The sequence below is a fragment of the Vipera ursinii genome (genome assembly GCF_947247035.1).
Source record: "Vipera ursinii genome assembly, chromosome: 5".
Classification (NCBI taxonomy): Eukaryota; Metazoa; Chordata; class Lepidosauria; order Squamata; family Viperidae; genus Vipera; species Vipera ursinii.
Window position 1 is genome coordinate 41,850,414 of NC_139518.1, and position 21,727 is coordinate 41,872,140.

At 41.5% G+C, this 21,727-nt stretch overlaps 1 protein-coding gene across 2 annotated transcripts in view; it reads left to right on the forward strand.

The window, feature by feature from the left end:
• The window catches only part of GIGYF2 (GRB10 interacting GYF protein 2), a 111,949-nt gene that overhangs the window by 89,039 nt on the left and 1,183 nt on the right, over positions 1-21,727 (forward strand). For both annotated transcript variants that reach the window (XM_083365000.1, XM_083365001.1), the window contains 15 exons: positions 1,050-1,209; positions 1,930-2,096; positions 5,351-5,442; positions 5,748-5,855; positions 6,788-6,882; positions 10,818-10,918; positions 11,405-11,563; positions 12,992-13,150; positions 13,767-14,000; positions 16,731-16,853; positions 18,235-18,462; positions 18,547-18,755; positions 19,691-19,845; positions 20,343-20,503; positions 20,816-20,963. In XM_083365000.1, the coding sequence (XP_083221126.1) occupies positions 1,050-1,209; positions 1,930-2,096; positions 5,351-5,442; positions 5,748-5,855; positions 6,788-6,882; positions 10,818-10,918; positions 11,405-11,563; positions 12,992-13,150; positions 13,767-14,000; positions 16,731-16,853; positions 18,235-18,462; positions 18,547-18,755; positions 19,691-19,845; positions 20,343-20,503; positions 20,816-20,963 (2,299 nt within the window). The remainder of the gene's footprint in view (positions 1-1,049; positions 1,210-1,929; positions 2,097-5,350; positions 5,443-5,747; positions 5,856-6,787; positions 6,883-10,817; positions 10,919-11,404; positions 11,564-12,991; positions 13,151-13,766; positions 14,001-16,730; positions 16,854-18,234; positions 18,463-18,546; positions 18,756-19,690; positions 19,846-20,342; positions 20,504-20,815; positions 20,964-21,727) is intronic.

A 21,727-nucleotide genomic window follows, 5' to 3' on the forward strand; every position in this document is an offset into this window, starting at 1 on the left:
GTTAGTTTTATAATTCTATAATGCTGTATTATATCTTCCTCTGCTTTATTAGTAGATGATACCACATAGTAGATTTGCATTTTGCCATTCAGTCTAGCCCCAGCACTACTGATAGGCCATTCCCATATGCCTCAGATAGATGAGTCCTCTCTTTTTTCTTGGAAGTCTTTCACAAGAACTTTTTATGTAGCTAAACAGAGATTGTTTGGAGATCATATGAAACATGGTCGCTTCACTGTCAGGTTTATACACGTTGGTATTCCTCTTACATTTGAACTTTTAAAGGGATACCTCCCAGGATTTCTTCATTCTATGCTCCAGTATTCCTTTAAGTAAAAAAACTGCAGATATAGTCTATGTTTACCCAACAATATTTCTTCTAGTCCCTAATTTCTTTAGTATAGCCTACACTGATGTCAAAAGAATGGCTACCATTCCTTTAATCTTCTCTCTCAGTAGCTGTGAGCCCACCTTTCCTTGATCCAGCATATCATCTAAATTTTTGATATTTGGTGGATGAGGGTTCATGGGTCATTCTTTGCTTATCTTGAGTCATATTTGGGACTCACAGAGTCCACCCTGAAGGCCACCTAGTTACTTGGTTGTAAAGAGAATTCTTTGTGTGACCAAATGTGAATTCATGTATTTATCCCTCTTGATGTTAGATCTCAAAAGTTCTTTCAACTGATGTGTGATTTATAGTAAATTTAATTTAGTAAGTAATTCACATTCAGGTTCTAAAGCACAATTATTGTTGTCTTCTAAATCAGTATTGTGTTATTCCTGAACAACAAACTTTTAAACTGCCTTTTAATGCAGAGACTCATTTGTTGATTTCATTGATTATGTGTCCAATTTTCATTGAGCATTCTAACTTAATTATGTGCAATGTAAGACCAGTCTTAAGGATTTGAAATAGCTTTTTTGTTTTCTACCTCTAACCATATTAATTACAAACATATTTTCACTATATTTCAGTGATTGCTTACCAATAAATTGCTTACAATTGTATTCTCCATAGTAGTTAATGTAACTTCTCTTAATTATAGCAAGCAGAAAAAATGGTGGCATATTTGCAAGATAGTGCCTTGGATGATGAAAGATTAGCAGCCAAACGTCAAGAGCAGAGAGCAAAGGGTACTTTAGTACCATTACACCATGAGTCCATGCAAAAATGGTTCTACAAAGATCCTCAAGGAGAAATTCAGGGTAAGTGTTTTGTTTGTTTCATTTAATTTGAAACAAGAGAAATCACATACAGGATGAATGGATGGATGAACAGACAGACAGAGTTTCCATTGGGAAGATTATCAGCTATAACTATTAAACATGTCAGTAAATGTGGCATGTCTAGCAAATTTCTGAAAGCCAATGTAGTTGTAGTGATTAAAATGTCAGAACAGGCCTGTGGAGAATCTGGTTCAAAACTCCATTCAGTCAATACTGCTTAGCAGATGACATTGGATTAGTCGTGCATTTTGATAATCTGGTTCACAACTTTCACTGTGGTTGTTAAGCAAACACTACAGTTATGTGAACTAATAGTTCGCTAAGAGCATAGTTTTGCTGAAAACAGGAAGTAAATGCCGGTTTTTGGCAAAACTGATAAAATGTAATCACATAAATGACTGAAGTGCAGTCACATGGCCATGGAATGTATGACCATCAAAACTTTGAACCCAGGTAGATCTGTCAGGACTTTGGTCACTAAGTAACTGTTTGTAAGTCAAGGGTTACTTGTAGTCAAGGCAGTCATCCAGAATCAAAACTGACTCAAAGGCATGCTTTAAATAAATAGGTAAAATATTAAGAATGATCTCTAACAAACTTCCATGGATCTGTAATTATTCATACAACATTGACCGTATGTTTTCTCCCTTATTTCTGTGGATTTCAACTTTGTATATATGTTGGTGGGTAATTTTGCAGGTCCATTCAGTAATCAGGAGATGACAGAGTGGTTCCAAGCTGGATATTTCACAATGTCATTATTGGTGAAAAGAGCATGTGATGACAGTTTCCAGCCCCTTGGAGACATCATGAAAATATGGGGCAGGGTTCCTTTCACGCCAGGGCCAGCATCACCTCTGCATATGGTAAATTCATAAACTGAAGGCCTATTATAGGAATTTATTTATATGCTTTTGAACTGTAGTGAACTTTAGGCAGACTAAAGTTTCCAAGTTTATTTTTAAGAAAGAGGCACTTCACATGGAGCAAGATAGTTGTATGCATAGTATTTACTATTAAGGTAGAGTCATCTTTCCTTTTCACTGATTTTCAAAAGTGTTGTTCAATAAGTTTTATTTATTTATTTATTTATTTGATTTATATACTGCCCTTCTCCTGAAGGACTCAGGGCGGTGTACAGGGTACAAGTAAAATTGCTTCAGCTATTACTTTACCTTGCATATCCATGAATGATATATACCATTCTTATTTGCGCTCTCAAACTGGAATGATAGATCTGTTATAGCAAGCCCTCATACTAGAGATTGATTCCATACCGGAGAGGGGAGACTATTTCAGTATATGTTCTTATGGATTTATACATTACCTGAAAAACACGAGGCAACATATGACTGATTTTATCCTTATGGGAACTCATGAGGTACACACAATCATTAAAGTTGGTTATTAGATCTTACGTGATTCAGATCCCTGTGCTGGAAATTGAACACTTAGGTCATAGAACTTTCTACAGTGTTTCTAGCTTTATGAGCTATAATGGCCCTCATCAAGGGGGGGAGGGATATATGGATAATTTTGGCAAATGCAGCCTATCTGGGCTCAGATTACCATGTTTCCCCATCCTACCCAGAAGATAAGCCCTAGCTTGATTTTGGGGGGTGTGGGCCTAATACAAGCCCTACCCTGAAAATAAGCCCTAGTTTTGGGGTGAGATGCACGCCTAAAAATCAAGCTAGGGTGGGGGTAGTGAGGTGGAGCTGCCCCATGCACCCTGCACACACTTACCTTACTGGTAGGACTGCCGCAAATAGGCCTCCTACGCCCCAACATTTGTTGCGCTGTGTGGCTCGTCGTGCCTTTGACACTCCTCAGCAGGAGGCTGTATGGTGCTTTTGGCCATTTGCAGGAGACTGCTTGGTGCTTCAGGCCATTGCCATTGCCACCGCTAGTGGCAGGACGCTGCACAGAGCTTCGGGCTGCTGCTGCCGATCGTGGCAAGGCTCTGCAAAATGCTTCACGCTGTTTTCATGAGGCCACATGGTGCTTCAGGCCACTGCCACCGGTCACAGCAAGATGCCATGTGGTGCTTCGGGCCGTTACCACTGGTTGCGGTAGGACACCATGCGGCGCTTCAGGCCATTGCCACTGAAGCACCATTCCACCTCCTACAAATGGCCCGAAGCACCACACAGCGTCTTTCCACAACTAGTGGCAACAGCTTGAAGCACCATATGGCCTCCTGCAAATGACCTGAAGCACCAAGTGGTGTCCTACCATGACCGGTGGCATTTGGCCACAAGTGGCAGCAAGTGGCCACTGAAGAAGTCAAGCAGTGGTGTGACAGGTGTCGGGGCATGGGAGGCCTGGCTGCTGCCGTCCTAAGGTAAGACATTCTCTGAAAATAAGACCTAGTGCCTCTTTTTGAGGCAAAAATAAAAATAAAATAAGTCCGGGTCTTATTTTCGGGGAGACATGATATGTCACTTTACCTGATCATTCCTAGTGACTATGTGAATATATCAGTGTAATTTTCTTGGCAATACTATGGTATAATTTGGATTTTCTTCTACTTTTCATTCCCTCTGATGCATATCTTTTAAAATGAGCAAATATTTGAGCAATGTGGCTTGTGCCCAAAAACAAATTAGCAACTCTTGATAAGAAAAAGTGTTATATTTCTGTGAAGTGTGAATTAGTGAACAACCTGGCCACCAGATTTTAGAGAATGCTGTTCAAGATTAAGCCCAATTAAAGAGCATTGCATCAATCTAAATCGGAGATAATAGCATGTTTATTTAAATTGCCTAATGTATACAGTTAACAATTCAGCGCTTGCAGAATTTTAGTGGCCATTATAGAACTGTTGTTTTGTTTATTTGTGAATGTCTATACCATTTATATGTAATACATGTATACTGAGAAAATAAACTAAAGCTGAGCCTGCCTTCTCCATGAAATACTTAATATGGGTAGTTCTCAGGTTACAACTGTAACTGAGATCAGAATTTCTATTGCTAAGCAATGCAGCCATAAAGCATGACATCATGTGATGCATCAGTTAGCGACGGCAGTCCCAGGAGTTTCTGTTGCAATCATTAACCAAATCCCATCATTGGCCAGGCAAGGACCCACCCCAGTCCAATTGCCTGTAAGGCAAGGGACCACCTCTTCTGCCTCCTCTTGAACTCTTCTCATCTTCTATCTCTTCCCCACCCCACTCTTTGCCTTTTCGGCTGCCATGAACAGTGGTGCTGTGGTTCAAATAGAGGCCCAGATCCTTCAGCAGTCTTAACCGGCCAACCGGTGGGCCTCTACATCAGCATCAGCTCCCCTGTCCCTGCGGAGGAGAACCATCTCAATGCCATGGCAGCCACTACAAGCACACAGCACAGTGTCCCAGCCATCCTGCTGCTGTGCCACTCTCACTGACCTTGTCCATGTTTCTCCTATTGGTGGGTCTGGTCTGGTCTGGTCCTATACAAGGCAGCTGCTGACTGTGCCAGGCCTTCTTCTCAAGGCCATTTGCACCATTCTTGTGATGTTTCAGAAGCTTTCTGAAGCATTGCGAGAACAGCAGAGGCAGCTTTCTCACAATGCTTCTGATGGCCTCAGAAACTTTCTAAAGGCTGTCTGAAGCATTTCAATAATAGTGTAAATGGCCTTGGGGAAAGAAGCCTGGCGTGATCGGCAGCTGTTTTGCAAAGGTCCAGGCTAGGCACACCTCATCAGCAGTAGGAGAGTCAGAAAGGCAGCAGAAGCAGCTGGGGCTTCACATTGTGGAGCTGGGCTGGCTGGCCATGGTGTGGAGTTGGAGGCACCAGTGTTGTGGTGGCAGTGGTGACTTGCTGAGATCACTGAAGACCCCAGGTCTCTACTTCAGTGTCAGTGTTGCTGCCACCAAGAATTGCCACTGTGCAGGGAGCCTAAAAGGGCAGAGATGGGAAGAGATAAATGGGAGAAGAGAATTGGAAGTGCCCCTGCAGACCAGGTACTGCAAAGGCCATAATTTTAGGGACCAGTCAGAAATACTATCCATTCAGAATTGCTGCACCTTGGAATGGTCACTGAGCAAATGGTCATTAAGTGAGGACTACCTTATGATCAAACAAGTGGTATAGTTTCCTCCCAAGTTTGGTAACTGATTTGTTTACACCCACAGGGTGAGTTGGACCAAGAACGTCTGACTAGACAACAGGAATTTACGGCCATGTATCAAATGCAGCATCTCCAGTACCAGCAATTTTTGTTACAGTAGGTCTATTGAAAGTCTGTGGTTTTTTTGCTGATGACTCAAAAGTGTGTAATAGATTTGATGTTCCTGGAGGTAATTCATAACACAAACGATTTGGCATTGTTGGAAAATTGGTCAAAAATATGGAAACTGCAGTTCAGGAGATGTAGAGATGCTAGCTTCTGTAGCTTCTGTATAAATGCAGTCAGACCATTGTTTCCAGAATCAGATTACATGTGCATGTGTTATATGTGCATGTATTAATGAAGGTGTTTAAAATAAAAAAAATTTTCTAAGAATGACTATTTTGCATTTCCTTTTGAAGACAACAGTATGCACAAGTGATGGCACAACAGCAAAAAGCAGCTGTCTCATCTCAGCAACAGCAGCAGCTGACTCTCCTTTTGCAACAATTCCAGGCACTTAAAATGAGGTAAATATGCAGGGTCCAAGGTCACTGATGTGTTTTCTCTGACAAATACATCTTTTTATTTGCATGCAACTATCTGTTGCATTCATGCATTATATTATTTACTTTGTACATTACCAATGTATCATATTATTGAAGGAATGCTCAGAGAATTTTGTCAACTGAATGGGATGGGTGCAATTTTCTGGGATTCCTTTTCTCTCAGGAGTTTATATTCTGGTGTTCAGAAGGCTGTGGATCAGCATGTGAGCTGATAATCATGTCTTCCTTCTACTGAAGCCTCTGCAGAGCCAAATAGCTGGGTAACATGTACTTTCAAGATTCTTCAGCTTCCTCAAATGGAATGGGGGTAAAAAAAATTACAGGGAGTCCTCGAGTTATCCCTGTAATTGAACTTGCAATTGCAGCTATGACGATTATAAAGCAGGTCACCATGTGACTGAAACTATTTTACAAACGTTTTTGTGATGGTCCTTAAACAAACTCATTGTTCGCTGTGGGGCAGCTTTTGCTGGAAACCCGAAGTAAGCCCTGGTTTCTAACAAAACATCAGAAATTGTAGTCACATGACTGTGAAAACTGTTGTAAGTCCCATTTTCAGTGTTTGTTTGACTTTCACTAAGCGGCTGGTCATAAGTTGAGGACTACCTGTACTAGAAATCTAGGATTAGAGAGGACCATTTATATCATATTTATTAATTCGTATCTTCCTGCAGTATATTTATTTTCAATAATGCAGACTTTATACTTAATTTCCAGCGATAGTATTCAAAGTTTTTATGAAACTTCTAGATTTTGCTCAACCCTGGAAAATATAGAGAAGTACAATACTACTTTAAAACTGGCTTTTTGGAAGGAAAGAAAACAGAAATGTATTAAAACAAGATAACCTATGTCTTGAGAGAGGATGTTTATTCTCAGTCTTTATGTTATAGAAAAGTTGAACAGAACATGGTGCCACCTGTAACAAGGTCAATGTCAGACACTAGTTCAATTTGGGAACTTCAGTCAACTGCTCCACAAACTACTGGTAGGAAACTGTTTCTGAATGTTTATATTGGCTGCATTTAGATATAATATTAAAGTTACTAAACCAAAGGTATAGTGAAATTGCAAGTAACATAAATTCCAAAGCTGTGGTTTGAAATTCTTCAGCAAGCCAAGATCTTCAACCCTAATTTTAAGCAGTTATGAAACAATGATTTGTGGGGTTTGGATATAACAAACTATAATTGTTACTGAGGTATTCTGTGTTCTTAGAAGTTAACTAGTGAACATACTGATATCTCAGACTTATATAAATAGGACCTTAAATAGTTTAAAGTAAGGAAATGAATATTACTGAATATATTATTCAGCTTATTGGCTTTAATATGTCTTTTAATATAAAATGCTTTCTAAATATTTATTTCCATTTGATTTCTTCTGCATTTTTATTGTCACCGATTGATTTCTACCATTGTCTCAGCGTTCTGCTCAACAATAACCCCTTTCTGCATTTCTTCCTTGAGAAATCCAGCTGGATTTTGTGTCCCATATCTTTAGACCACTTAGGAATTCAATCCTTAGGAACTTAGGTTTCCAATATAAGAATTTGCCAGAATTATGTATTTTGTTGTTGTTAGTTGCGAAGTCGTGTCCGACCCATCGCGACCCTATGGACAATGTTCCTCCAGGCCTTCCTGTCCTCTACCATCTTCTGGAGTCCATCTAAGCTCACGCCTACTGCTTCAATGACTCCATCCAGCCACCTCATTCTCTGTCGTCCCCTTCTTCTCTTGCCCTCAATCTTTCCCAGCATTAGGCTCTTCTCCAGTGAGTCCTTCCTTCTCATTAGGTGGGCAAAGTATTTGAGTTTTTGCTTCAGGATCTGTCCTTCTAAAGAGCAGTCAGGGTTGATCTCCTCTAGGACTGACCGGTTTGATCGCCTTGCAGTCCAAGGGACTCGCAGGAGTCTTCTCCAGCACCATAGTTCAAAGGCTTCAATTCTTTGGCGCTCAGCCTTTCTTATGGTCCAGCTTTCACTGCCATACATTGCAACTGGGAAGACCATAGCCTTGACTATACGCACTTTTGTTGACAGGGTGATGTCTCTGCTTTTTAGTGTGCTGTCTAGATTTGCCATGGCTTTCCTCCCAAGGAGCAAGCGTCTTTTAATTTCTTGGCTACAGTCCCCATCTGCAGTGATCTGTCACTACCTCCATTTCCTCCCCATCTATTTGCCAGGAATTGAGAGGGCCGGATGCCATGATCTTGGTTTTCTTAATGTTAAGTTTCAACCCAACTTTTGCATTCTCCTTCTTCACCCACAACACGAGGCTCTTTAGTTCTTCTTCACTTTCTGCCATTAGAGTGGTATTATCTGCATATCTTAGGTTGTTGATGTTTCTTCCGGCAATCTTAATTCCAACTTTTGATTCATCTAGCCCTGCATTTCTCATGATGTGCTCTGCATATAAGTTAAATAGGCAAGGCGACAGTATACAGCCGGTCTCCTTTCCCAATTTTGAACCAGTCAGTGGTTCCGTGTCCAGTTCTCACTGTTGCTTCTTGGCCCGCATATAGGTTTCTCAAGAGACAAATAAGATGGTCTGGTATGCCCATCTCTTTAAGGACTTGGCAGAGTTTGTTATGATCCACACAATCAAAGGCTTTAGCATAGTCAATGAAGCAGAAGTAGATGTTTTTCTGGAACTCTCTAGCTTTCTCCATGATCCAGCGTATGTTAGCAATTTGATCTCTAGTTCCTCTGCCTCTTCGAAATCCTGCCTGTACTTCTGGTAGTTCTCGATCCACATACTGCTGGAGTCTAGCTTGTAGGATTTTAAGCATAACTTTACTAGCATGAGAAATGAGTGCAATGGTGCGATAGTTTGAACATTCTTTGGCACTGCCTTTCTTTGGAATTGGAATGTAAACTGATCTTTTCCAATCCTGTGGCCACTGTTGAGTTTTCCAAATTTGCTGGCAAATTGAGTGTAGCACTTTTACTGCATCGTCTTTTAAGATTTTGAATAGCTCAGCTGGAATACTGTCACCTCCACTAGCTTTGTTGTTGCTCAGCTTTTCTAAGGCCCACTTCACTTCACATTCTAGGATGTCTGGCTCAAGGTCAGTGACCACCTCATTATGATTATCAGGGACATTAAGCTCATTCTTGTATAGTTCTTCTGTGTAATTTTGCCACCTGTTCTTAATCTCTTCTGCCTCTGTTAGGTCCCTGCCATTTTGGTCCTTTATCATGCCCATTTTTGCATGAAACGTTCCTTTCATCTCTCCAATTTTCTTGAAAAGATCTCTGGTCCTCCCTATTCTATTGTTTTCTTCTATTTCTTTGCATTGTTCATTTAAGAAGGCATTCTTATCTCTTCTAGCTATTCTTTGGAATTCTGCATTTAATTGGGCGTATCTTTCTTTTTCTCCCTTGCCTTTCGCTTCCCTCCTTTCCTCAGCTATCTGCAAAGCTTTCTCAGACAGCCATTTTGCTTTCTTGCATTTCTTTTTCTTTGGGATGGTTTTGGTTGCTACCTGTTGTACAATGTTGCGAACCTCTGTCCATAGTTCTTCAGGCACTCTGTCTATCAGATCTAATTCCTTAAATCTATTTGTCACCTCTACTGTATATTCAACAGGGATATGATTTAATTCATACCTGACTGGCCTAGCGCTTTTCCCTACTTTCTTTAATTTAAGCCTAAACTTTGCAACAAGAAGCTCATGGTCTGATCCACAGTCAGCTCCTGGTCTTGTTTTTACTGACTGTATAGAGCTTCTCCATCTTTGGCTGCAGAGCATATAGTCAATCTGATTTCTGTGTTGACCGTCTGGTGATGTCCATGTGTAGAGCCGTCTCTTGGGTTGTTGGAAAAGAGTGTTTGCTATCACCATAGTATTCTCTTGACAAAATTCTATCAGCCTGTGCCCTGCTTCATTTTGTACTCCAAGGCCAAACTTGCCTGTTATTCCCGTTATCTTTTGGCTTCCTACTTTAGCATTCCAATCCCCCATGATGATAAGGACATCATTTTTGGGTGTTAGTTCTATAAGGTGCTGTAGGGCTTCATAGAACCGGTCAATTTCATCCTCTTCAGCACCGGTGGTTGGGGCATAGACTTGGACTACTGTGATATTGAATGGTTTGCCTTGGATTCGAACTGAGATCATTCTGTCATTTTGAGGATTGTATCTCAGTATTGCCTTTCCTACTTTTTTATTGACTATTAAGGCTACTCCATTTCTTCTGAGGGATTCTTGCCCGCAGTAGTATACCTGATGGTCATCTGAATTAAATTCACCCATTCCTGTCCATTTTAGTTCGCTGATACCTAAGATGTCGATGTTTAGTCTTGTCATCTCTTGTTTGACCACGTCCAGCTTTCCTTGATTCATGGATCTTACATTCCAGGTTCCTATGGAGAAAAAATATTTACAGCATCGGACTTTCCTTTCACCACCAGACATATCCACAGCTGAGCGTCCTTTCGGCTTTGGCCCAGTCGCTTCATTCTTTCTGGCGCTACTAGTACTAGCCCTCTGCTCTTCCCCAGTAGCATATTGGACGCCTTCCGACCTGAGGGGCTCATCTTCCAGCGTCATATCGTTTTGCCTTTTGGTACTGTCCATAGGGTTTTCATGGCAAAGATACTGGAGTGGTTTGCCATTTCCTTCTCCAGTGGATCACGTTTTGTCAGAACTCTCTGCTATGACCTTTCCGTCTTGGGTGGCCCTGCACGGCATAGCTCATAGCTTCATTGAATTACGCAAGCCCCTTCGCCACGACAAGGCAGTAATCCATGAAGGGGAATTATGTATTGCAATTACTTTAAAAATTCAAGTAATTGATTAGAGAATATGTTACTAATAACTTAGCTTTATTCCTAATTTAAATGTTTGCTATTTTTATATACTTGATTTATATACGTTACATATCTACAGTCTGTATTTTTTTCTCTGTTTGCTTTGAAGTCTGGGAAGGAAATAGTGTCTGGGATCTCCCAATTGATACTGCAGCTCAGGGACCAGCTTTAGAACAGTTACAGCAGCTTGAAAAGGCCAAAGTTGCAAAGGTAAGGAACAGTCTATATTTTACTATATGGCATGCATTTGTTTTTACTTCAACCTCTAATTTATCTTTTTATAGCAGTTTACTATGATGTGGCAGATGCCATTTGCATAATTAGTGCTACTTTTAACAAATGGTTGATTTCTTTCCACCTTTCCCAGAGTAAGAGCCTTCACAGGGAGCTAGGTCTTCACATTATGTGTCCAAAGTAGGATAATTTGAACCTGGTCACTTGTGCCTTGAGTACGAACACTGGGTTAGTTTATCCGATGATCCGTTTTCTTATCTGGACATTAAATAAAAAATAGTTAATTCTTGAGCAGATATTGTTTTAGTATATTATAAAGACAAGATACTGGGAAGACATTCACTACTGTACTTGTAGAGAAAGATGCTAAGCCAAAAACATATACTAGCAAGAATCATGCAATTACAGTATTTATAGAGATAATTCTATTGTCATATTTCCAGTATTGCTCTTAAATTTTAGCTAGAGCAGGAACGGAGGGAAGTTGAATTAAGGGCCAAAAGAGAAGAAGAAGAACGTAAGAGACAGGAGGAACTTCGGAGGCAACAGGAGGAACTAATTAGGAGACAGGAGGAAGAAAGAAAAAGAAGAGAAGAAGAGGAGTTAGCTCGGAGAAAACAGGTGACAACTCAAATGTGATCAATAAATATTGTCATGTTAAAAAATAAGCCATTTTTCCAGTATTGTGCATATGTGTAAGAAAGAAACATTGTAGAATTTAATTTTATTCTTACACCTTTCTACGTTATATCAGTAAAGCCATAGGAACAACTTCAGGGCCACTCTGAAGAATATTGTAACTATCTGTCAGATAAAAATGTTCAGATCCACTCAGAATTGAACCTGACCGAGCATGACTGATTGAAGTGCCTGAAGCATGATTTTGTAGATTTATCTTAAGTAATTTTTGAGGCAGTAGGCAGGATTTGCTCTTAGGGACCAACAGGTGTGCTTTCTCTGCTATAGCCCCTGCCCTCTGGAATATTCTATTTTCAGAATTAGGATGACCCCGAATCTGGTTTTTCATAAGGCCGAAACCACCTAATTATGTGCCCTGGCTTGGAGCCCGACGTGTGTTAAGGACCCTGTTTCTTGACCATATTAAAATCCATACATTTAAGATGGTTACTTTACTCAGCGACCACGTATATTTATTTATATTGTTTTCATTATTTTATGGCTATGCCATAAATAATTCGGGATCACTTGTTGAGATGGATGGCTATAGAAATCAAATAAATAAATACAAACAGTGTTTCATAGTGGTGCAGTGATTGAGTGGTGCAATATTGCAGGAAAACTCTGCCCACAGCCTGGAATTTGATCCTGACAGGACTCAAGGTCGACTCCACCTTCCATCCTTCTGAGGTTGGTAAAATGAGGTCCCAGATTGTTGGGGGCAATATGCAAAGAATGCTGACTGACATTGTAAACCATTCAGAGAGAGTGCTGTAAAGCACCAGGGGGCAGTATGTAAGTCTAAATGCTATTGCTATATTCTCAGAATAAGAGAATTACGTATTAAATGGGGGGAAAAATCCAAATATTGAAAAGCAATAAGTTAACCAACATTCCAGTTATCCTCTGTTTGTATTTTTAAAACTATAACATATCTCCTGAAAAAAAATCTTATAGTTTATTTATTTTTACTCTGCATATAGTAATTACTTAATAGTTACAAGGTTTTCTCTTTCCAAAAGGCAGACAGAGATTTCAGTTGATGCCGATAAAATTTGCTCGCTTAATTTTTTTTTAAAAAAAAAGCTTGAATGAAATGAATAGCAATGATCAAAGGAAACCCACTGTACTTCTACTCATCACTTCCTCCATCCTTAGTGCTTCCTTCTGAAGGAGCCAAGGGCCTTTCTTGTCGAAACGTTTCAACAACCAGCAGAATCTGCGCCACATTCTAGGGAGTGGGGCATCTGGGTGGGCAGGTAGTGCCACAGTTATGTATTAAATTTCCGAATTTACAAGAAAAATAATTTCTGAATAGTAATTTTACAACATTCAGCCTCTTCGTGTTGCTTGAAAACTTTTTGTTTTAAGGAGGAAGCTCTCAGGCGGCAACGGGAACAAGAAATTGCACTAAGGAGGCAGCGAGAGGAAGAGGAAAGGCAACAACAGGAAGAAGCACTTAGAAGGTTGGAAGAAAGGAGAAGAGAAGAAGAGGAAAGACGGCAGCGAGAAGAGCTGCTTCGCAAACAGGTGAAAAGAAGGATGCTGATCTGTTCAGAACGAATAGACTGGATAATCTCTGCTTCTCTTCATGAAAACGAGATACTTGCATATTTCCTCCCCAGTGATGATTGTATTTTTAACAGGCCATCGTAGATGAAACAGAAAAGAGGTCGTTGTTGATTAAACACAAGGTTTTTAGCAATTCAAATGGATAAATGATGACACACACCCCCTCCCAAACTGGACAAATTTTTAAATGAGCTTTGAAAACCTGTTCTCCCAAAACTGGGATGTCAGGGTATATTCCTCTTTCTTTGTGCTGTGTTTGTTCAGTTTGGGTGGGTTTCTTCTCTCCCTGTTACACGTACTGCCCTGTTTACTTTTTCTTTATCTGGTTTTTTTTAAGAAGTTGTGTCTGTTTTTGCATTCAAGTCGCCCAGAGTTAGTTGGGGGGTAGACAGATGAGTCATGTAATTAATTCAGGACTACTTAGTTGAATTATTTGAAATTAGTTCTATTCTGACCAATAGTTACGTTTTGGAGCAAGAGAATACCTACCTATCTGTATAATTTGAAATACTTTTGAAAGTCAACCCTTTAATCTAGAATTTTAGAAGATTTGCTTTTTTTCTGAACTGGAAAGGAAGAGGAGGCTGCCAAGTGGGCACGTGAAGAAGAAGCCAAGCGTCAGGTAGAAGAAAACCGACTGCGCATGGAAGAAGAAGCAGCTCAGCAGCGGCAAGAAGAGGAAGAACGGAAGCGGAAGGAGCTGGAACTCCAACGCCAGAAGGAAATTATGAGGCTGAGGCAGCAGCAGCAGGAAGCTTTGCGTCGATTGCAGCAGCAGCAGCAGCAGCAGCAACTCGCGCAGATGAAGGTACCAATATTCTCCAGTGTAACTTTTTGTATTGTGTTCAAGTGAATAATGACCTGTTAACAAACGAATATGGAATTAGGCTCATAACGAGACTAGAGGTTCATCCTGTTAGTTCTGCGAAATCTGCACAATTGTTGCTGTTTTCACCTTTAGATCAGAATATGTATACCTCTTATTTCAACCAGCAGCCTGTTTGCTGTTGTGTGTTTCAGACAGACAAAGAATAAGCCCTCTTTTGGGGCCCAAAGGAAGCCGATAAGCATTATTTCTTTACTCTCTAAACAAAAACTTTTAAACTTGCCAAGTAGCATGTGTTAGTTCTAAATCTAGAACTGTGAGAGGAAAATGTACAGGTAGTCCTCGTTTAATGACCATTCCTTCAGTGACCTTAGTTACAGTGGCACTTTTTGAAGTTGGGCAGCCGTCATTTGATCCAAATTCAGACATTTGGCAGCTCACCTGCATTTACAACCACAGAGTGTGCTTCAACTCCCCCCCCCCCCATCCGTCTACCTTTCCCCTCTTCTCTGCCCTTCTGGCTACTCTGCATTCTGCCATTCCTGCTGCCCTGCCCTCTGCTGCTCCAGCTAACCTTTGCCATCTTCTTCCTCCTGCTACTGACAAAGCACACCCAGCTGACCCTTTTCCGTGCCTGGTGCCCTGCACTCAGCCATCATCCCCAGCTGACCTCCTCCTCCTCCTCCTGTTCACAAGACACTGTCAGCTGAGGCAGCTGCTGGCCTTTAGCAAAGCCTCCTGCAGTAGCAGGAGGAGGAAGAAGACACAAAAGGCCCAGTGCAGGTGGGAGGCGGAGTGAGAGAAACTAAAATGTTTGAGATGCATGGGAGATAGGCAGATGGGGGGGGGGACTGAATCAGAGGCAAGCTTGGCAGGACAGCAGAACCTCGTCTGCTGAAAGGAGCTCACCAGGCCTGGATGAGGAGAAGGCAGCAGGGTAGCACTGGTGAGAGAAATGTGAGTTTCCTTGTCTAACAACAGCATGGTCCTTGCCTACTGACCACAACCAGGAATAGCTGGAACTCCTATTGCTCAGCATGGTGGTCACACATTTCACCTAATAACCACTTCACTTAGCAATGGACATTCTGGCCCCGATTTGGGTCATTAAACAAAGACTACTTGTACAATATTTCTAGTAGTCACAACAGTGGGTTTTAATACCACCATAGCCTTTTTCTACAAGAAGCTGAAACTGAATAGTTCACGCTAAAGATGCAAACTTACAGAATGTAATTATTTTAAAGACAGATGGTAATTCTTTTCTGAATCTATACTACTCTTGATCTTTGAAGAAATCTACAATTCCAGCAAAACAAATACAGGTATTCAGTGACTTATGACCACAGTTGGGTCCAGAATTTCCGTTGCTAAGCAATGCAATCAGAACATGCAATGTCATCTGACTGCATCACTTAACGACAGCAATCCTGGCACTCCCCATTGCTGCTGTTAAGCAAATTCCAATGGTTGTTAGGTAAGGACCCAACCCAATCCAAACCATTCCAGGTTTAGATCCCTCCCAGCCACAAGCCTCAGTTCTTCTGTGCTTCCCCTTCAACTCCCTCCAACTACTTATTTCCCTCCCCTCATCTCTGCCCTTTTGGCTGCTCTGCATCCTGTCTTGCACCTGGAAGCCTCAGCTGCCCCTGCTCAGTACTGTAGCGCAAAACTGTCTCACCCCAGGAAGTTCCAGCAACAACACACACAAAGTCTCACCTTCCCAGGAAGTGCCCCGGTCCCAGCCGTATTTGTCTTTGCCACCCTGTACTCCAAGGCCCGTGCCACCCCAGCTGACCTTCGATGTCTGGTCCTGCAGCTGATGAGGTGCATCCCTCCTGCCCCTTCCTAGGTCTCATCAGGTAACCACTGTGCGCAACCTGGGGAAGAAAATCTCCTGCAGCCAGCAGATGCTTTGAGAAGAATCAGGGCAGGGACCACAGAGTGTAGGGGGTCAAAAGGATATAAATGCGGGGGACAGATAGGTAAGTTGGGGGAGTTGAAGCAACCCTGTGGTTGTAAGTGTGTGTAGGCTGCTAAGTGCCTTAATCTTGATCATGTGACCGTGAGACACTGCAACAGATGTAAACTTGTGGACAAGTTGTAATTCCCTTCATTCAGCACACTGTAACTTTGACTAATCACTCAACAACTGGGCATACGTTATTTGTGTATAATAAGCAATATTGTATTTTTATGTATTATACTTTACTTTTTCTTCCTCCTCCTCCTCCTCCTCCCACTCTTTCCAGGCTGTCCCGTATGACACTTCACATTTAATCATTCTAGATAAAAACATTGTCCAAAGGCTCTGTCTCATGAATACTTATATGATCTTACTTTTGTTAATGCATCTTTTGGAGTTTCCCCTTCTGAATTACTGGTTCTTCAACTGTTTTAGCTGTTTCCCTTCTTACATGGGATACTTAAGCTCAATAAAATACATTTATTTTTCACAGCTCTCTGTCTCAACCTTTAATCTGAACTTTACTACTGTAGAAACTTTCTCTTTGTTGGTAATATGAAATTTATATTGAGGTACAATCTTGGGTGTTATACAGAAAAGGATTGCAATTCTACAGTATAATAGAGCAATAATCAAATTGTACTTAAGCTAGTACCTGTAGTCTTGTTTCTTATCGCATTTTTGATGTATTTCTTGTCTCCATTTGGAGAATCTAACTGGCATCTTCTGTGTATATTTGCTCCTAGCTCCCTTCTTCTTCAACATGGGGTCAGCAATCTAGTTCAAGAGCTTGTCAATCACAGGCAACATTATCATTAGCAGAAATCCAAAAGCTTGAAGAAGAGAGAGAAAAACAACTTCGAGAAGAGGTAAATGTTATAGCAGGGGTGTCAAACTCAATTTCATTGGCCAAATCAACATTATGGTTGCCCTCAAAGGGCCGGGTGGGTGTGGCCGGTTAATAGCTCATGCCCAGGGGGCCTGGGGGGCGGGGCAGACAAGGCTGGGAGGGGGTGATCCAGAGTTCTCCGGTGGAGGAATATGAGACCAAGGCAAGTGCCAAAGCCTCATCCACCATAGGAGCCTTGCCGTCCCCCAGACGAGAGGCCAAAAGGGGTGGTGCCTGGCTCGCTGCTTGGGAGACAGGACCTGGCCTGTGGGACAAAAGATGGGCAGACAGGAGCTTGGAGGGACACAAGTCGAGCATCAGCGGGGGCCGGCTCCAGGTTGCTGTCTCTACTGTCTGGCAAGGCCAGAGAGGGTAATGCAGTACTCACCGTGGACAGGGAGACAGGAGTGTGGGGTGGCATGAGTCACCCATGGAGAAGGAGGAATACCATGGCCCGAGCAGAGAGGAGTCTGGGCTCAGACCTGCCCGGAGGAGGATGCAGGCGCCAAGTTAGCAATGACAGTCCCCTGGGTGGCCTGGAGCCCTGGACAGCGGAGGCCAAGTGCCCAGCCTGGCCCTCGAGCTCCTGGAATACCAGGACCCTGCAGCCCAGCCTAGCCCCACTTCCCCGAGGGGGCGCCTGGCTGCTGCCAGTGCTGCCACGGGATGAGTGAGGCTGGCCGCCTGAGGCCAGACATGGAGAGGCTGGGTAAGGCAAGGCTGGGCATGACAAAGAGAGGGCGGGCGTGGTGAGGTGAGAAGCCAAGCAAGGAGAGGAGAGGATGGGCACGGTAGGGCTGGGTGAGGAGGCTGGGCAAGGTGAGGCTGTGCATGATGAGAGGAGAGGCTGAGGGAGGAGAGGCAAGGCCAGATATGGCAAGGCGAGGCTGGGCATGACGAGGAGAGGCTGGGCTTGACAAGGCAAGGCTGGGGGGGGGCAAGGTGAGGCAAACAAACTGCAGCTGCTGCCGGGCACCGCCAGCCCCCGTGCATTCTCTGGCTCCTGTGTGTGCGCTGATGGGGGGCACCTGGCCAGGGTGGGATGGGCCAGGGCTGAGACGGGGGGGCTGGCCCCTCGCTGTTTCCAGGGTGACCCTGCAGGCCAAATCTAACCAAATCGTGGGCCTTGAGTTTGACATACCTGTTTTAAGAACAATCGTTTTGGATACCTGCTGAGAGAGAAATCTGGAATTTGTTTCCTTAAGTCTGGGATGTGCATTGGGAAAGACATTAATTACATGATTCTACCTTCTCTTTTGTGCTTCTGAAAAATCCACTGTCGTTTGCAAAAATGAGTGGTGGCTACTAGAGGGCACTCCTGTGATGTTTTGCAATCAAGGTTTGCGTTTTCTCTCTTCTAGCAAAGGCGTCAACAGCGTGAACTAATGAAAGCTCTCCAGCAGCAGCAGCAGCAGCAGCAACAACAGAAGCTGTCTGGTTGGGGAAATGTTGCCAAGTCTGCCGGCACTACAAAATCTCTCTTGGAGATACAGCAGGAAGAAGCAAGGCAGATGCAGAAGCAGCAACACCAGCAGCAGCAGCAGCAGCAACAACAACAACAACCACAGAGCAGATCCCGCAGCAGTGCAGTGAGTAGCTCCTAAATTTTAATGTTTATAATTTCTCATTTACCTCAAGGTAAATTTAAATACTTCATCCTTTTTGTTCCCCAGCAACCTTCAAATCGGCATACCAGCATTGGCAATTCAGTATGGGGTTCTCTAAGCACAAATCCTAGCAGCCAGTGGGCATCAGATCTTGTCAGTAGTATTTGGAGTAATGCCGATACAAAAAATTCAAACATGGGATTCTGGGATGATGCAATCAAAGAAGTGGGTCCTCGTAATGCAACTAATAAAAACAAGAACAATGCTAGCATCGGGTAAGAATCTGTGTGGTTGAATTTTTTCTTTCTTCTATTAGATAATGCCAAAGCTTGCTGCATTTCTTATAAATTGTTCAGTGGAGGAACGTTTTCCATCAAACCGCAGCACAACCAGGATTGCTTATTTCATTATATTTTAGATTAGCTGGTACAAATAAACTGGTAAAAATATTAGGCAGGGTAAAAGGCCATTGCATGCAGTGGGCTATACAGCTTTGTCTTAAGAACAGCCTAGAGTGATATATGCATTTACAGAAGCTAAATCTGGCTTAAAAGCAAAAAAAGTTTTGTTATTCTACCTTCATTATTTTTATAACTACCTCAAGGTAGCGAACATCCCTTATACTCCTTCGTCTTCCTATTTTCCCCACAATAACCAATCCTGCCAGGTGAGTTGGGCTAAGAGAGAGTACTGGCCCAAAGCTTTCCTCGTGGCCTTCATGATTAAGATGGGATTAGAATTCACATTTTCCTGGTTTCTAGCATGGCACTGTGTCTGTCTGTCTTTTTAAAACATTTGTATAGCCGCCCATCTTAATACTGAACTTTGGGTGGCTTACAACCTACTCTAGCACATATGTTACGTCCAGAAATACCCAGAATGATGCACACAGGGCAAGACTTCTGCCGTGGCTATCTCTAAGTGACACACGTCTTTCAGGATGGAAAAATGGAAGGTAGTCATTGAACAGGCAAGGGGAAGGATAGTCTAGCCCAGTATGGAGTCAAGTAAGTATGACTAGGAGCAAATGGATAGATAGTAAGTCCAGCTTGCTGCATCTGTTAAGATTATACTTCATTGTACACCCACATGACTTTTTTATATAATTGATACTTTTCTGGTTTCTAGACTTGCATGCTTCCTATACTATTCCTGGCAGTCTACATCTCTTCCTCATACTGTGCAGTGATAGTGTTTTTCTTTGTCCCAGTAAATCTATAGGTGTTACAAGCAGGCATAATAAGAAGGTAGAAGAAGAAGAAAAGTTATTGAAATTGTTTCAGGGAGTTAATAAACCTCAGGATGGATTCACTCAGTGGTGTGAACAAATGCTTCATGCACTCAACACAGCTAACAACTTGGATGGTAAGCAGTAGTAAAAGGTACAAGCATCTTACACTATATACCACGCATGTTACCACATGTTACAATAAATTGTATCATAGTTGCATTCCAAATCCATGATACTGTTTTGTGGTATAAATAAAAATGAGAAAATTATAGATGATCTAATACTCATTGCCCAGTATTCTTAAGGAGTGGATATATAAATTGTGCTGCATAATGCCACTTATATTTTGGAACGGTAGATCTTACTTAGCACAGGACTTACAGTGTTGCTGAAAAATAGGAGTAGCCTTTTTGCTGTTTTTATTAACAAGTAAATTCTTTATTAGATAACTGTGATGATAGGAAATGGTTTTTGTTTTTTATTTTTCTTCAAGCAGAAATAATTTTGTTTTACATAAAGCTTTTAAAGAAATGTATCAAACAGTTGATACTGGAAAGCTCTTGTCCATTGCATTGCATTACTTAACATTCTTTACAGATTTCTCACAACTGAATGTCCCTTCTTATTCTAGTTCCTACATTTGTTTCTTTCCTGAAAGAAGTGGAATCTCCTTATGAGGTTCATGATTACATCAGAGCTTATCTTGGGGACACCCCTGAAGCCAAGGAATTTGCCAAGCAGTTTCTTGAGCGCCGTGCCAAACAAAAAGCCAACCAACAACGGCAGCAGCAGGTTGATATTTCTGTTTTGGGGGAATATTTCCATCAGAAATAGATATTACTTGGGCAGATAGATGTGGAATTGTTCTTAAAAAGGAGAGCATGTTTGAGTATGGATATGTTAATATAGAAACTATTAATAATGTTTTTCTTAAAACTGTAGATAAAAAGTAAATGGAATAAACCATGATCATATGGAAAATGTCTATCAGATAACTGATAGTATATGGAAATGTGTTCTGATACATTCCTACAATAGGGAGAATGGTTCTTAGGCAAGTATACAAAGCTTAATTTTATCTTAAAATATGTCCTTTATTTCCAGGATTCCGTATGGGGGATGAACCATAGTTCTTTGCATACAGTCTTTCAAACTAATCAGAGCAACAATCAGCAGTCCAGTTTTGAAGCAGTGCAGAGTGGCAAAAAGAAGAAGAAACAAAAAATGGTTCGTGCAGATCCCAGCTTGTTAGGTGAGTTTTAGAACCTCCAAATTAGAATTAGTTTGTAACATTGGTGTGCCTTCAAGTCAGCCTGAACTTCTGACAGCTGCCTGGACTAATCCCTACAGTTTTCTGGGCCAAGCTTTTTTGAAGTATTTTGCTGCTTCCTTCTTCCTAAAACTGGGTGAGAGCAATTGGCCTAAAATTATCCAGGTGATTTTGGGTCCAAGGCAGGACCAGAACCCATGTTCTCCCAGTTTCTAGCTTGAAGCCTTCATCACATCAGACTGGTTCTCACGATGTAACATCATTGCTGTAAATATCTTGCACATTTTTCTGCAATAAACCAGAAATTTAATATGGTAATTAAATAAATGGAGTCCCACAGAGAACATAGAAACTAAGAAGAGTTGGAAATAACTATTTTGTCTCCTCTTGGGATTGCAGTTTTATTTATCAGTCAACACTCTTTTAGTCCCTAGAATTTGCTCCACAGATTATTTTATTACTTCTGCAATCAGATGTATGCAAAAAAAAACCAGCTACAAAAGTTTTATGTACATATCTGTGCATTTAAACTTCATCTACTCCACTCTGTTGATTTGTTAGATTCCTAAGAAACAGAGGGTATGTATTTTTTTATATAAAATATTTGATTATCAAGAGAATTCTTCAATAATACTTTTATTATATGAATCAATGTCTTAAAAGTACTGAACCGATATACTAGAAAGTTTTTTTCTTAACTACTGTCTATAATTTTGTATGGTTGTTTAATTACACATAAATTGGGA